Source organism: Crinia signifera, chromosome 12 (genome assembly GCF_055691185.1).
Source record: "Crinia signifera chromosome 12, ASM5569118v1, whole genome shotgun sequence".
NCBI classification, from domain to species: Eukaryota; Metazoa; Chordata; class Amphibia; order Anura; family Myobatrachidae; genus Crinia; species Crinia signifera.
This window is the reverse complement of record NC_139228.1, coordinates 81641407-81658542: the sequence shown is the minus strand read 5'-3', so window position 1 is coordinate 81658542 and position 17136 is coordinate 81641407. Positions and strand designations below refer to the sequence as shown.

General features: G+C 44.8%; 1 protein-coding gene across 12 annotated transcripts in view; it reads left to right on the top strand.

Annotated features, from left to right (window-relative positions):
* The window catches only part of NPAS3 (neuronal PAS domain protein 3), a 380993-nt gene that overhangs the window by 232978 nt on the left and 130879 nt on the right, over positions 1-17136 (top strand). For 10 of the 12 annotated variants that reach the window (XM_083167037.1, XM_083167040.1, XM_083167038.1 and 7 more), the window contains one exon: positions 13467-13549. In XM_083167037.1, coding sequence (XP_083023163.1) covers positions 13467-13549 — 83 coding nt within the window. The remainder of the gene's footprint in view (positions 1-13466; positions 13550-17136) is intronic. The other 2 variants (XM_083167041.1, XM_083167036.1) reach the window with 1 other exon arrangement.

The following is a 17136-nucleotide window of genomic DNA, read 5'->3' as shown; positions in this document are numbered from 1 at the left end:
TCAATACCCCCCCCCCCCCTTAGTGGCCTATTTTCTCACATTCAAATTTTTTGCCCCAAAACTGAATGTCCCTTTTCACAGCATGTTGCAGTGATATGAAATGTGTTTAGCCCCCTATTTATCAGTACAGGGCTCCTCTTGGAGCTTGTTTTTAGGAGCTTGATAAATTAGAGAGAACCTCAGCAGCCCGTTCCACGTCCTCCCTCCTGGCTGCGGTATCCTGTGCGTGCGATCTCCTGCGTTCTGCTTTCATGGAAATGCAGCAATAGATAAATCACGCGGAAGCCACCGTTTCTGCCTGATTCTCACTGGTGATAAGTTTAATGAATAGGCCGCTTACAGGGATAAAAGGAAAGGGTGCCACGGTAGCGCTTTATGCCAGTGAGATACGAGGGGTTATAAATATAGTGCCATTACTTTGTAACTTCCCAGCACATGCTAAGGCGACAGATGCATTCGCTTTAAATTATATGGTTCCAGATGCCATTGTGTGGCAGTCTTTGAAGTCTATTTATTGTGGCAACAGTAACAAATACATTTAGAAATGTAAAATACATTTTTAAAAGAAGGGTATAAACTGAAAGTATTAAATAATCCTCTGCATTTCTTCGATCTACGTCATTTATCGAGAAAGCTCTTGGGTCCACATACATGGGGGGGAACGCAAGGGGTGAGATCGCATTAACGTTTAAAAACATTTATTGGAACACACAAATGAAACTCTGACTTTTGCCCTAATGCTGTGTAATTAATTTTTTTCTCCTTTTTTCGTTGAAATGGTATTTATGATGTTCTCCATGTTCAGGCTTTATCTAATGCATAATGTTCATCCCGGCCTCTAATTGCATTTAAATTAAAATTGTCCTAGCAGGGAGATGAATCGTCTGCGGCGCGCTGAAATCACTCGGCTGGTCCCAGGCAGGCTGGGCTCCAGAGCCGTTCGGTGCTTAGGTTGGGGGAGCGTTGAAGTTCATTAATTTTTATTGCCCAGGTAGTTGGAGTAAAGCAGGTTATTTTTTTTTTTTTTATGTTTGTGTCGAAGACGGAATTATGATCAGAGATTTTATTTCAATATTTTGTTTCAAGGTTTTGTGCGTCTAAGGTTTAAATATAAAGACATGGGGGGCATTCAATCCCAGGCGCTACTTTCGCCAGCGGAAATGGCGGCACTCGCCTGTTCAATGATGCCGTTACTGACAGCATTGAAGGCAGTTTTGGAGTAAACAGATCCGACTTTATAACAAGTCGGATCTGTTTTGTCAGAAATGGAGGCAAATTGTCCAATTCACGGGTGTTTTTCGACAATCCATGGTCATTTTTGCCGATCCGTGGAGTTTCCGACACCGATAGCCGGAAACATTAAATTCGAGCAGAGGAGTTAGTCGAACAGAACAAAAATGGCCTGGGATTCTGACTTTAGGGACGTTCCGAGAATGTCGGAATTCCGGATTGAATACTTCCGACAGATGGATAGATAGATAGATAGATAGATAGATAGATAGATAGATAGATAGATACTGTAAATAGATTTTTACAATGCCAGCAACTTGCTCACAAACCCAGGAAAATGGACAAAAACATTCTGCCAAACGTTTTAAATCAAACCGATTGAACTTCATTACCTTGTCTGAGCAAGAGTTTTGGTCCGTTTCCAGATTTTGGGAGAAAATGACTGAATTACAAATGACATTTGCTCCCATCCAGTACCAGATTTTTATTCTATCCATACAACGAGTTGGATGGGTGGAGGAAAGTTGGTTTAGTACAGTGGTACCAACAGTCCAGGTTTTCCAGGTCACCTGTGTATTTTTAAAATGTGACAGTTAGTGATACAGAGCGCACCGGCTGGGTGACTTGGAAAATGAAAACTGTTAGAGGAACTTGAGTACCAGGGGTAGGAACCACTGGTCTAGTGTATGGCCAGCATAACTTGCCGTTGCACACTGTATACATAACGTATATCTGCCGAATAACAATCATGCAGACTACGTGCTTATATAACACTCGATGCATTGTGTTTTGGAACTAAACGTAATGCATCTGTTCAAAGCAAATGTTGTCTGACCTAGAAATCCTGAAGGGCTTGTTTACAGGAGCAGTCTAGAGTCGGTCGCATCTCATGTAGAAACCAATGGGGTAACATTGCACCGTCGAGATCCATTTATCTCCGGCTGCACAAGCCCTGCCACCCACAATTTATGTAGCTTGACGACTGCTAAAGTAAAAAGATGACTGCAATATTTACTTGGTGTAACATGCCATATTACCGCAAGTAATATAGCACATTGTCTTAGAGAATAGTCTTACACATTATAAAGTGATGTTTTTATTGGCTATGTATTTCTCTCACTAGTTCTTGGTAGCACGATGACAAGACTTAGTGATTTCTCCAAACTTCATTGCCCAGGGACAGGATGTAAATAACTTACTCCAGTATCTGCATAGACCTCTGCTTAATGCCGGATGTCTAGAACCCTTAGCAGTAACACCCCACCTACTGGCCTTTAGAGCACATTACAGGCTTTTGCTGCCACCGGACGTATGCACAGACTAAGCTGGCATTATGCTGGTACTGTACACTGAATCTGAGGGGTGAGGTGACCGGTTGCAAGCCTTGTAGAAAGCACAATTCACTGCACTGAGCTTAACACAAGATGATCCTTTGTGGAGCTGTCATTTAATTGGTTGGCCCAGGGAAGGGATCCCCACAATCCAGCAGTGAAGCAACAACATACAGTATAAGAAGGAAAACCCACAGTATATTAGATGCTCAGAGGCACAGATAGAATATGTAACATACTGACATGAGAGAAGTGTGATGAAAGCAACATGCTTATTGACTGACTGGTAGTAAAGTGTGATGGGAGCATAGATGTGTATATATATATATATAGCAGCAGAGAGGTGGGTGGCACTCCCAGAAAAAACGACACTAAGTCCAACGGTTAAACCGGTTTAACCGTTGGACTTAGTGTCGTTTTTTCTGGGAGTGCCACCCACCTCTCTGCTGCTGTATACCGGATTGAATTGCTCGCTCCAGGGAAGGCACCCAGCCTGTTTGTTTGTAGCGGAGTTTGGCTTATATATATATATATATATATATATACTGTATGATGCTGTGGATGGCAGTTCTCTTTGCCAGTGGATTTAACGGTCCCCAGCATAAGTACTGAAGATTTGTATAATGTGATATGGGCACAGGAGGTAGGCACGGTGGATTGGGCTGAGGCTGGCACAATATACCGGTCACATTGGCAGTATAATTCTAAAAACATTTTATCAGTGTCTGGTTATTACTGTATTATAATCATCATTGCGGTAATGGCATTATGTAAAGCAGGCAATCCCGTATATGTCCTGTTTGCCATGGTGACAACTTTCTGTTGTCCACTAATTACAGTATAAGGTGTGTGGCGAATAGGCAATGGTGTCATCTACCGCCGGGCTCCTGCTCCCAAGGGGGCACCTCTCCTCCCCTGTGAGTTTGAATCAGTTAATTGAAGCCATTGACATCGCTTCTATGTCTGACTCCCCCTCCTAACATCATTTTTGCAGGTGTCACGCCCTGTATTAGAAAACATGACCCGTCTTACTGGAGACAGACACCTTACTGAATGAGCTATATGTGGGGCACCAATATTTCTCTTACCTCTGGGCAATTGGTCCAAACTTCCGCCACTGTGGAGAATAATGTTTCCCTGCGGTAATACGGCCACATACGGGTTATGTATACTGTGAGTACGGTGTAACCTGATACAAATGACTGTACACATGAGAAGTGTACGTAATGAAAGCGATGAGGGCACTAGGTCTACACTCATTAGGTCAACATGTCATTAGGTGGACACAAGCATTTGGTCGACATGTGCTGAGCGCAGGGAGGCATCGTGCCCGAACATGGCGAGCGCAGCGAGGGGACACAGTACACTTAAATCAACATAGACACAGATAAAATGAAAAACTCATTTTGACTTTTTCCATGTCCACCTAATGCTTGTGTCGATCTAATGACCATGTAGACCTTATGCATGTCGACCGATTTCATGTGTCGATCCTATAGTGGTCGATTGAATGATGTGTACTATAGTCAGGGTGTACTTGATTTCCTTATAACGTTGTTATGCAGTTCTGTGTGAACCCTCCCCTGTGTGAGAGTGGATCCTTGTGGTGTGTTATAGTGCAGGTTACTCTTTAATTACACTCCGGCAGCGTTCATATTCCCTCAGCGCTGATATTTTTCTGCCTGGATGAGTTATCGTCTTGTTCGGCAGAATGGAACACCAGCCGCAGGTTGTTGCTGATTCCCCCCCCCCCCCCCCCCCCCCCCACCCATGTATGAAACACACCGCCCTCCCTCACCCCTGCTCTGTCTGCCGCTACAGGCAGTCTGTCCAGGCAGCAGCTCCATAACATCTCCTGTGCACGACCCGGAGGCTTGGTTGTGGCCCCTGTTCACTCGCCGTACGACAGCGATATAGATTGACAACTGTTATTACATTTCACGGTTAATTGGTATGTTGTAATCCGTTGGGAAATCAGAGGGGGCTTCAGACCGTGTTCTTATTTATCATGCTAAGAGTCGGGGTGCGTGTTCTTACACCATCATGCTGCATCGCATGCATATTCCGCAACAGCGTCCGTACAGTATATGGTATATCCGCTCGCCTACGGAATGAACGCTGACCTCCATGTTTTCTTACAAAGCTGTGCACGTGCTGAGCCTGTTACCCCTTCAGAACGTACGGTACGGTTATGAATGAGTTACGATCCTTTCTTTATTTAGCCCAGGACGAGTTGCGGTTGAGAATTTGGTGCAGTGACCATTTGGAGCTGAGCACACATTAATGTGCTGCAATCCCAGCCGGCTTGTATACCCGTCTGTTCTAATACATACATATACTTCATGTACCCAGCACCTCTATGTCTCCTCCGTCCCCTTATCCCGGCCTGAGAGCGACTGTCAGTCTTCCTCTTACATGACAGGTGCGGGGAGCAGTCACATGTGCTCTAAGGTGGTATACTCGGAAAGCTGGCCCAGGCTGCAGGTCACGCTTCAGAGACCCGGAGAGGAGGGGTGGGAGGGAAAGGTGCTGCTGTCTGCTCACTCAACTGAATTTGAGCTGCTCCAGGAATATGTTCACTGGGGGCTCCTCTCATTGTATATTCTATTTATAGCCCATACTGAGCGCAGCCTGTCCTGCTGTCCATATACAGCGCCCAAACCTCTACTGGGTCCATGGCCGGTTACAGAGGTGTAGAACAGTATATAATAGTATTGGAGCTGAACTGTATGCAGTAGGCACAGTACCGGCATATGGATCTCTGGGCAAGACACATTGGCATAAATGGGTTTTGTTCTTTATTAATACAAAATATGTATGTGATGGATTGATAATAAGACAATTGCCAGCCGCAGTCAGCGGGGTAAATTCACTAACATGGGAGATCATACCAACCAATCAGATTCTACTTTAGCGCCATCTAGATTCTAGAACAGGCCTGGGCAACCTGTAATGTTGTCAAACTACAAATCCCATCATGCCTTGCCACAGTTTTGCTATAAGGGAGTGTTAAAACTGTGGCAAGGCATGCTGGGATTTGTAGTTTCACAACATCTGGAGAGCCACAGGTTGGCCTGCCCTGTTCTAGAAGATAATGAAAAGATTCTGATTGGTTGTTATGGCAACATCCCATCTTCATCATATCTCCTATCTTATTCCCCTTACACACCAGAAAATGCAGGGATTTACCAGGAAATTCAGTCTCGGGATCATGCCGGGGCGCTCCCGGGTTGGCCCCTTTCACACCAGCCTAGCTACCCCTTTCTGGTGTGAAAGGGGTATTAGTAAATGTACCCCATTGTTGGATTATGGCGCTCATTGTGCAGTGATAGAGGTGTGATTTCCAGTGTATGGTCGCATCTCCTTGTACAGTATGGAAGGTTCTGCGCTTCTGTGTATTGGGTTGTATAGTAACACACTACTTATATTCACCAGCCATAATACTGTATACTGGGATTATATATAGTCACCGATTCTCCATGAGACCCCCAAATTAGAGGTAGATGTCCTATACTCCCGGTAGAAAACAAACAGATCTCCCAGAAGGGCCTTATTCTGCCGACAAGGAGGACAAGGACGGGGATACAAGTGTACACGCATCACCTAAATATAGTGGCGACCAAATAATATCAGTTTAATGGGGTCTGGTGACATCACTGAGACCTGAAATTTCAGGGGAATGGAAATGTTGCCTCAGCTTGCGTTTCGGATTGCCCTTCTTTGTACTCCATATGTTTTATTGCTATATTAATATTTTTATGACACTTCCACTTTAGAGGGTACATGTACTTTAATGACATTTTTAATGACTTTAAAAAATAAAAAAAAAGGTAGACATTTTCCTATCAGAAGAATAGAGAGGACTATAAAAGTCTATATCGTAAGAAAGTACAACAGAAAGAAAGACCAGAGGGATAAGACCAGCCAAAGAGGCATGTATGAATAAAGAACGCTATGTGCAAGGTGATAATACACCAGCCAATCAGCTCCTAACTGTCCTTTTACATATTGGAGCTGATTGGCTGGTGCGTTGCACATTACGTTCTCTGTGGGGATAGATACCACTTCTCCAACATTCATACATTTACCCCACAAACTCCCAACAGATTCCATTAAGAATTTCAAACCTACTTCTACAGGTTGAGTGTCCCTTATCTGAAATGCTCGGGACCACAAGCATTTTGGATAAGGGATTTTTACGGATTTCAGAATATTCATTTATACTCACCTGGACCCTTGGTGGTGCCCCAATGGTCTCCCGGTGTTCCAGTGTCCCCATGGCGGCCACCGGAATCCTCTTCAGGGGCATCTCAGATCCCAAGGATGCATTGCGCGGTTGCGCCGATGACGTCACCGGCACACCAGCGCAATGCATCCTTGGGATTGGAGCTGAAGAGGATTCCGGTGGCCGCCGTGAACACCGGGGGATGAGGGAAGTATAAAAAAAGGTGTGGGGGTACAAAAAAAAAGGCAGTCTAGCCCCCACACGTACACGTTTTATAAATTACCCCTCGTATCCTATAATGATCCTATTTTTTTCTATTGAACAGGTTGCAGGCCTGGGCACTCTAGTCAGAATTTGGCAGTCTGCATTTGCCAGCTACCGCCCAGTAACACGGTTTTTATTTATTTAGGAGCGATTGACCATTCTTCATAAAAGCCTGCAACATGATGTTCTGACATTCCCGTGTTCAAGGTGAATGACATCATTAGCAGACATACCGGTATGGCGGGTTCTCTGCAGTGCTCTGCCGATTCCTAGCACAGAGTATAAGCTCACGTTTGCCCACATAACTTTGGAATGACGACACTGCACCCCCCCCCCCCCCCTTCCTGAATTCCTGTACTGGTCTCTAAGCTGCCCTGCCGCTGGGTGCTGCGCTGGAAACACAAGTTGCTTGGTAACTTAAAGACTTAAACATTCTTCCCATTCATAAGGGATGCTTCACGTGGAGGGAATCTACAGGGGGGCTGCGGCTGAGCCGGGCAGTGTGATAGAGCTCTCACACTCCTGGGACAGTCTGGGTCTGTGTAAAGGAGCGGAATTCTGCCACAGTCCCACGCCTTTTACCCCCTACCAAGACAAGAGCATCCTTAGATGTGGGAGAGTCAGGCACACGATGCCGGCTTGGGAAAAAGAAAGAGGTGGCGTAGAGGAAATGCTGGGAATTTATCAGTCACCAATGAAAAAACGAGTATCCGTAGAGAGTATAGGAGATAGGGAGAGACTTCCTGAAGCAGTTGGACAGCTCCAGCATAGAGAGAGAAAGGCAGGTTTTGGACAAAACCATGTGCACTGCAGGTGGGGCAGATGTAACATGGAGAGAGAGTTAGATCTGGTTGGGGTTTTGTACTTCAAAGTGATATCTATATTGCCGTGTAAAAATAAAGCAGCCAGTATTTACCCTGCACAGAAACAAAATAACTCACCCAAATCTAACTCTCTCTACCTCTGAATTATATCTGAATCAGGCTATTGTGAAACCATTGGATTTGTTTGACTCCATATAATACATAAGTGATGTACTCTTGCAGAACCGCCTGTTAGTTGATGTACATTTCGGCAGGACTGCATAACAATGCAAGAGGAAGGGAAAAGGAATATTTTAGACAGACAGGAGGGCAAGGATTATAAAGTCTAGTGTTGATGTAGATAGGCCGAGCTGTTCTTATCTTGCCGTCAGATTCTGTGTTTGACACAAACAGCCAGACTCGCACAGACTGAAATATACACACACAGACTCTCTCACACAGTCAACTTGCTTCAGGGCAGACAATTTACATCTGAATGATTCACATTTGCATATAATGCATCCGATCTGCATATATCAGATCTCATCTGCATATGAAATGCATGCTGGTGGCCTACCGGTGGCTGAAGCTGGGATTCCAAGACCAAGGTCATAGTGACAAGGGTATAGAGCAATGCAAGAGAAGCCGCGTATCCCCGGGGAAGTCCGGGTAATCCTTAACCACCGACTGAGCCCTTTTCTTTTATTTCAAAAGGGAAGAATTGACTCTTAATACAACATATCCCATACTGGAAAATATAACATTACCTCTGAATGATTGCGGTGATATCCCTTTAGTAGCCGTGATTCTGCAAGTTCTAGCAGTTTATTAACTGTGTAAATTAACATCTTTGGGGGGAATTTACTAAGACGGGCGTTGCTATGAGCAACAAATCAGATACTGGGCGAGATGTACTAAGCTTCAAAAGTGATAAAATGGAGAGTGATAAACCACCAACCAATCGGCTCCTACCTGTCATTTTTCAAAAACAGCCTGTGACAGGACAGGTAGGAGCTGATTGGCTGGCGGTTTATCACTCTCCATTTTATCTCTTTTCAAGCTTAGTGCATCTTGCCCAGTATCTTTTATCTTCTAGAAGGTGCTAAATAAATGAGAAGTATATTCTGATTGGTTGCCGATAGCAACACCACATGTGAAATAGAACTCCCATCTTAGAAAATGGCTCCCTGTGTAGTGAGTGTTCAGCCTGGATACCACATTAGAGTTTGACAGAACTGGAAAGATCACTTATGTAAGTGGGCAGTAATATTTTACACCTAAATATATTGCACCTTTTTTAGTAGCTCTGCAGCTGTTGTGAAACTACAAGTCCCAGCATGCATTACTGGGTCTCTGTTATTATGGAATCTTAGGAACTGTGGCAAAGCATGCTGGGATGTGTAGTTTCCCAACATCTGGAGAGCCACAGGTTGACCGGGTCTGACCTAGAACATTCACGGATATAAATCCACATTGCTGGTTTTGGAAACTGCCCCTGTAAGCTCTCTATCCCCTTTTGCCGGATTATGAGTGTGCTGGAAATGAATCTTGGCTGCCAATATTTTAGGACACCCCATCCTAAGTTTCAGCTGTGTGTGTGTGAATCATTTTCTTACATCCGCTACCCAGAAAAGCACTTTCCCATATACAGCGCAGGTGAAGGGAGGGGTGTAATGAGAGCAGATCCGGTGGAGCACAAGCTCGAGACGGCAAAAACGTCAGAGGGCACCAGGCAGGGGGGCAATAAATCAGTGTGGATTTTTTTTATGTGGGAGCAAACATTGAATCCAGGTTTCAAATTTTTTTGTGATGGCCAATATGGGTGTTTTTTCCCCCTGTGAGAGAATTTATTTTTCCCTCGCCAGCACAGCAGTAGATTTTGGGCACTACTAGGGTCACTAAGAGACCCTAGTGCTGTCCCATGGTTTAGTGTACATGCACCATGTATATGCCCAAATATGCTACTGCTGTCAATGTAGGACTCCGGAGGCTAAGTATTGAAAAAATAAGTGCCGTGGAATCCAGTCTCCCATTATAGATACACCAGTGTTTGTAAGGTTTAAGTTTAGAGAAGGCGTGCCAAGAGGAGGCCAACCGGGAACCACCCAACCGTACCGGCACCCAATCACCTTCCTCATGGCCCTGATAGTGTGCTTTGGTACAGTTGCAGGTCAAAGCTAAAGAGCTAAAACCAGCCTAAACCTGTTGTAAGGGATGACGAGGTTGAAACCTAATAAGAACTACATAACGGAATTATTCTCCGCTCTCGGCACCGTAATCATATCACCAAAGAAATGAATAGAAACAAAGTGGAGTCTTTTTTTAGACAGATTTGTTTTACTGTAGATCTTTTTTTAATTAAAAAAAAAATAAGTAAAAACTTTTAATGGATTTATTCTAATTTCAGTGTCTCACAATGAGCAGGTTAATTACACCTCGTTAATCAGAACTTGACACGGTGGCACTCAGGTGTCATTTTGAATTTAAAGTAATGTGGAGTGAATCGCCCGCCTTGCTAATCCCTGGGTCCAGCGCGAACACAGAGCTTCCCCCAGCATCTGAAATGCAGCGGCGGGTCCACAAAGGAGAGACGCTCAGGCACAGGGCTGCAGGAGTTCCAGCACGCACATAATCAATTGCTGAACAACGGTGGCTCTGTGCACACAGATTCTAAATTACTGCACAATGGCGGCTGCCCAGGGCCTGGATGTTCATTTACTGGAAACTGATATTCAATTACCTGTCCTGAGGACTACATAGAGGGGCAAGCCTCAGACACTGATCGCAGGACAAATGAGTAGATGGGAAGTATATATAATCCATACTGTAATTATGGGTCATTGGGGTTTTACCCAAAATAGCTCAACCATTTGGAGTCAGATATTTATCTTTCTTTTTATAGAATCTGTTTAGACAGATTGGTGTAAGATTGCACACGTGATGCGTGCTTGTAAAGTAGCCCAAAAGCAGCGTGCTTTATTTTATTTGAGTCCACATTGCAATGGTGCATAAACACGGTGCATTCATTTTACCCCTTATCAGTGATATTGCTCATTTTATCGCACCCTGGGGGTTTATTCTGGTTGATTTCAGCCTTGGGCGTCCACTAAACCCCGCGTTGCGAATGGTTGGCGAAGTGCAATTCGCACGCAGTGCATGCCAATGGATGTTACACAGTAACAGCCATTAGCAGGCTAGGGGGGGAATCAAAAGATGTGGTGTATGCATGGCCACTGTGCCCTCCTCCCCCCACCTCTTGTCACCCACCGAAATGAGCAAGTGTGTATGCAATTTAAGCCAAAGGGGTTTTTTGTGTTTTTTTTCTTTGGGGGGGGGGGGTGAATTTGACTTGCTCTATTTAATCCCAGTGCTGATTTCTTGCCTGGGTGAAAAAATCCAGCTTCAGCAAAAAAACGCGTGGATCAGTGAAATTTGCAGCAAATTCATGTGGTTTTGGCGAATGCCCGTTTTTGTGGTCATTTTCACAGCAACCCGATTCCCCCCCCCCCCCCCCTCAAAAGTGAAACGTCGTCAGCAAAAATGGAGTAAAAACTCGACTCGACTTGCGATTGAACACTATTATGCAAATTATTGCCAATTGTTCGCCTGGCCAGGAATTTAGTCCGGGATAAACTGCAGAGATTAACCTCTTATGTGGTTGGTAACCGGAACTACAGCAATAAAAGCTGATTTTCATGTTTAAAATGTTCATTTAGAACATTCTTTCATTGCTTTCCTTCCATCATCACAATCCAAACATGTGTGGTCATAGCACTTATTGAATGTAGACTTTCCCCTAAAATGTGTTATCGAAGCCTTTACTGGTAGAACGTCCCACTGGGAATAACACCTGCATCGCACTACACAGAGGTGGAAGTCCCATTGGTGCAGCCGGTGTAGTATCCTGGGCCCTGAGTACTAAGGGGGCCCACTTCTGCCACTGACACTCTCTTCCTGTCGCCCACTGCCATGTTGCATATTGAGAACTTGGGTTGGGGTGGAGCAGGGGGGCCCAAATGAAAAATGTTTTTTTTTTTTTTTTCACCTGTGTTCACCGCCCGCAAGTTCCGCCACTGGCACTACACAAAGCAAGCCCCCTATATAATGTATATGTGGAGTAATAGTTATTAGGTTTACAGACTTGGAAAATCAATGTGTTTTATATTATGAACATGCAGACCGGGAACCAAAAACTGTTTTTTTTTTCTTTGTTTTTTTCCTCCCATCGGTCCTGGCGATCGATCTGAGAATATTAAGTTATAATATAGATGTGAAAGTGGATTATAATAACATTATGTCTATGTCTGTGCACTGTGTCCACCAATAAAGCAGATTGTTTCCAAATCATCATATCTCAGATGTACAAATTGTTGCTGATAGCCGTGAATGCCACACATCGGCTGTGAGATTTCCCCAGAGTGTATCCTCCCGTCATACACATTTAAATCCCAGATGCCTTGTGGGGAAGAACCAATGGGGTTCATTTATGGAAAGCAAATGCTGTATAACTGAAACGGCATTGTGCATGTATGTATGTGTGTCACTGTGCTGTGAGCCACCATGTCATACATGTACCAACAGACTGCTTCATGTATGTTTGTGATATAAATCCGGACAATCTGTGCATTGGGGATGGATATTGGTCCTTTTTGATGAGGCTCGTACAGTTAAGAATCACAAAGTGTTGGGTACAGGTGTGTTCTCATACGCCTCAATACACCACATAGCACATAGAAAGGTCCCATAGAAATCTGGTGACGGGTGTTTATTTTTGCCAAAAATGTGTCTTATTGGGATGGGATTAGGTCACACCAGGAGATGGTTCTGATTATTGTAATATGGGTTGCTTCTAGGTCTGCGTGCGACTGAGTCTGCATTTAGGCCCTTATTCTGGTTGACTCGCTCAGGCACGAATTTTCGCGGGGACCGATGTTTTGCGTCTGCGCAGCAGCATTTCTGCACATATGTATACGCTGGGTTTGTGCGAACTCGGTGAAAAGTTCGCCGGGGTGGGGAGTGGGGTGCCGGCCTGGGCCATTAGCATATGTGAACGGCCAGCGTTTCATGGGCGTTTTGGACCACCCTTACATTTGCGTGCGCCTTCAACACCATTCGATGGTCCGCGACCATCGAAAGATGTGGGAGGTTCCCACTGGCATGTGAGTGGATGTTCATGTAAGCCTTGTGAACGCATCCCACGTGCAGATGGGTGGCGCCGGCTAACCATGCGCAAGGCGGGGTTAGAGTGACTCGGAAGGATGCGAATCAACCAGAATAAGCGACTTAATGCGCAACAGAACTTGGTATGGAAAAAGCTACAGCATCGTAGCGCGTCGTATGCAGATTCTGAGATTTATCAAGCCCAGTGAAGTGATAAAGTGCCCGGTGATAACGCGCCAGCTAATAGGCCCCTCACTGTCATTCCCAACCCCGGCATGACAGTTAGGAGCTGATTGGCTGGTGGGCTATCACCTTCCCCTTTATCACATCACCAGGTGTAATACATCTGCCCTATTGTCTTCACAGTCCGCCAGACACATCATTACAGAGAACCGAATGTAATGTTTTTCCTGTATGAGACTCATTCATTTACTAAAACGCTTTTCTTCTTAGTTATAGGAGCCCAGAGGAGGAGAAGTCCCAGTTCTTTGGCCATAGATATTTTCGATTCTCATCTTGGGAGTCACATCCTACAGGTACGGATACACCATCAATTGATTTTCTAAACAGATAACGAAACATGATGTGAATATATTTATGTCAAATAGAGATTCACTAATCATATATGATGCGGTGCTTTCATTATGGGATAGAGCTTGTTGGCGGATTCAGCCGCGCCGGGGAAGTCCACATCCATTGAGATGACCACTAACGATTGCAGTGATTGTGGTTGCGTTTGTATGTCACCGGGGGAGGGTGATCAACTTAAAAACCTCCACCTTGGCCCTGCGCAATAATTCTAACAGAATGCCCCAAAACACTACCACCGGCCCTGTCTCTGCCTGATGGGGGGTCGGATAATTAGGTGGCAGGGGGAGATGAGTTCCCCCATCTCTTCAGGATCACTTTAAGCTCTGGGTGACTAGAACAATGTATGACATTAGAATTGGTTACTATACTGTAATAGTATCGCAGATTCTAGAGCTTTGTCCAATAAGAGATGAACATATCACACCTTTTGTGAGTCTAGATTTAGGGGGGATGTAGCAAAGCTTGGAGAGAGGTAAAGTACAAATCAAGCAGCTCATGTTATTTTTCAAACAGCCTGTAATATTGCAGCTAGCTATTACTTTATCTCTCTCCCCCTTTTTCACTCTCCAAGGCTTAAGCTGGGAATATACAGTAGGCGATATATTGTCGGATTTGGGGGATTGGAACAACGTATCATTCACATTGGTGCATACTGGACAGTGTGTATGCTGATATAATCCATCGTGCTGTTGTTAACTATGTCTTCTGCCTGGCCTTGCTGTAGGGCCAACTGAAGAATCTCTAGTGATGCCATGCCGCTGAATGCCACCCTGCCCCACCCAGTGTATAGACAAGTGTGTATGCATTAGCCGATGCAGGGTCCCAACACCTGTCCAATTGGCTGGGTACACACATCATCTATGACCGGTGTGGCCAAATCTGTCCTTGAGATCTACCAACAGCTTGTGTAACCCAGATCACCTAGCTGGTGCACAGTTGTAGTCATTACTAACTGTCACATTCCCCAGATCACCTAGGTGGTGCACAGCTGTAGTCATTGCTAACTGTCACATGTCCCAGATCACCTAACTGGTGCACAGCTGTAGTCATTGCTAACTGTCACATTCCCCAGATCACCTAACTGGTGCACAGCTGTAGTCATTGCTAACTGTCACATTCCCCAGATCACCTAACTGGTGCACAGCTGTAGTCATTGCTAACTGTCACATTCCCCAGATCACCTAGCTGATGCACAGTTGTAGTCATTACTAACTGTCACATTCCCCAGATCACCTAGCTGATGCACAGTTGTAGTCATTACTAACTGTCACATTTCCCAGATCACCTAGGTGGTGCACAGCTGTAGTCATTACTAACTGTCACATTCCCCAGATCACCTAGCTGGTGCACGGCTGTAGTCATTACTAACTGTTGCATGTCCCAGATCACCTAGCTGGTGCACGGCTGTAGTCATTACTAACTGTCACATTCCCCAGATCACCTAGCTGGTGCACAGCTGTAGTCCTTACTACCTGTCACATTCCCCAGATCACCTAGCTGGTGCACAGGTGTAGTCATTACTAACTGTCACATTTCCCAGATTACCTAGCTGGTGCACGGCTGTAGTGATTACTAACTGTCACATTCCCCAGATCACGTAGCTGGTGCACGGCTGTAGTCATTACTAACTGTCACATTCCCCAGATCACCTAGCTGGTGCACGGCTATAGTGATTACTAACTGTCACATTCCCCAGATCACCTAGCTGGTGGCCAGCTGTAGTCATTACTAACGGTCACATTTCCCAGATCACCTAGCTGGCGCACATGTGTAGTCATTACTAACTGTCACATTTCCCAGATCACCTAGCTAGTGCACAGGTGTAGTCATTATTAACTGTCACGTGTCCCAGATCACCTAGCTGGTGCACAGCTGTAGTTATTACTAACTGTCACATTTTCAAACATGCTGCATTAATTCCGAACTGACACATTCTACAGATACTCAGGTGGCCTGGAAAACATGAACTGTGGGTAGATCTTGAGGACCGGTTTAGCCATCCTTGGTTCTAAGGCGTACCCAGCTTTAATACACTTTCCATCTTGATTTTCTGGAACTTTATCACCACTTTATCACTCTGCAAGGCTTAGTGCATCTGCCATTAAGGGGGTATTCAATCTGAGTTTCCGACTGTCGGAACGTCCCGTTTGTCGGAATCCTGGGCTTTTTTCACTCAGCTTGACTATAAGTCATCAGCCCGAATTTATTGTTCTGGACGTGTCGGTGGGAACAGCTGCGGATTGTCGAAAAACAGATGTGAATTCGACAATCAAATGTGGCTGTTTCCGACAAAACAGATCCAACTTTTTTATAAATGGGATCTGTTTTGTTGTAATCTGCCTTCAATGCTGTCAGATACAGCAGCATTGAATACCTGATTGAATAGGGTAAGTTTAATCTTCATTTCTTTGGTTATAGAGTACAGCGGCCACTGGCCTGAATTCTGGGTAATGTATGGTCTGAACGGAGTGGTGGGGGAGCCAATAGTCTACATTACACCAACATTTTACACATATACACAAAGTCTGATCTTATTAAAATGCTTAAACCTTGAAGTTTTTATAGCAATCTTCCTTTTTTCTAGCGCCGCTTCTGTAACCCTCTTGTGACAATAGACTAGAGACATTACTTTAATCACATCTCAGGAAGCACAACCTCTTATTCTGTGACCTCAGTCCCTTGGACATGCACCTTGTATTATTTCTTGATAAGTTTGCAAAGAAACATGGGAAGACTGTGCTTAAGTTGTTCTTGTCCTCTCCGTAAGCCCAGATCTCTTGTGGTATCAGGCTGGTGAAGTGTGGACACAGGCCGAGACTTGTTAAGTGTTGCTACTTAATCAGTACCATGATTATGGAAAACCCTGAGTACATCGTACACTGGCTAAATATATATTATAGAGGTAACAGTAAATCTTTCCCATCAGTGTTGTAGTGAAGGGCGAATGTAACTGGAACTGGAGCCCCTGTGCGTATTTGTCTGCTGCGGTTTGTTGGGAGCGATGTTGAAAAATCCAAAGGTTTTAAAGGAAAAGGAAGTGTTCCGCCCCGGAAAGAGTTAACTCAGCGCTGCTCTTTCACCGACACCTCTGATCAATTGGTAGATGAATGGATGGCTGCGGCCCCAGTGCTGACATTTAAACCAAGCATCTGCCTGTGATTGATAAAGTCCCGGAGGCGGCCATCAGCGCTGAGAGGGTGGAAAGGCGAGTGTACATAGTACAGATCATCCTTGCACCCCATCCTAATTGTCGATGATAATGAGACCTGTTCTACAGGGCATTCACCCGTGATTCCGAATCCCCGAAATAAGACAAAAGTCGGTTCAGATGCAACAAGTCCATTACATCCAAGTTATTATATTTACAAAGCGCTTAATTGCTTTGTGCGGCTTATATCACTTATCTGTCAATCTAGATGGTGGCTTTGGAACAAACGGATCGCTCTTCAGCGCTAACAAAGGATTGTCTTATCACCGTGGTAATGGAGCAAGCATCTGTCTCGCATTTCCTTTTATTATTTTCTAGCTTTCA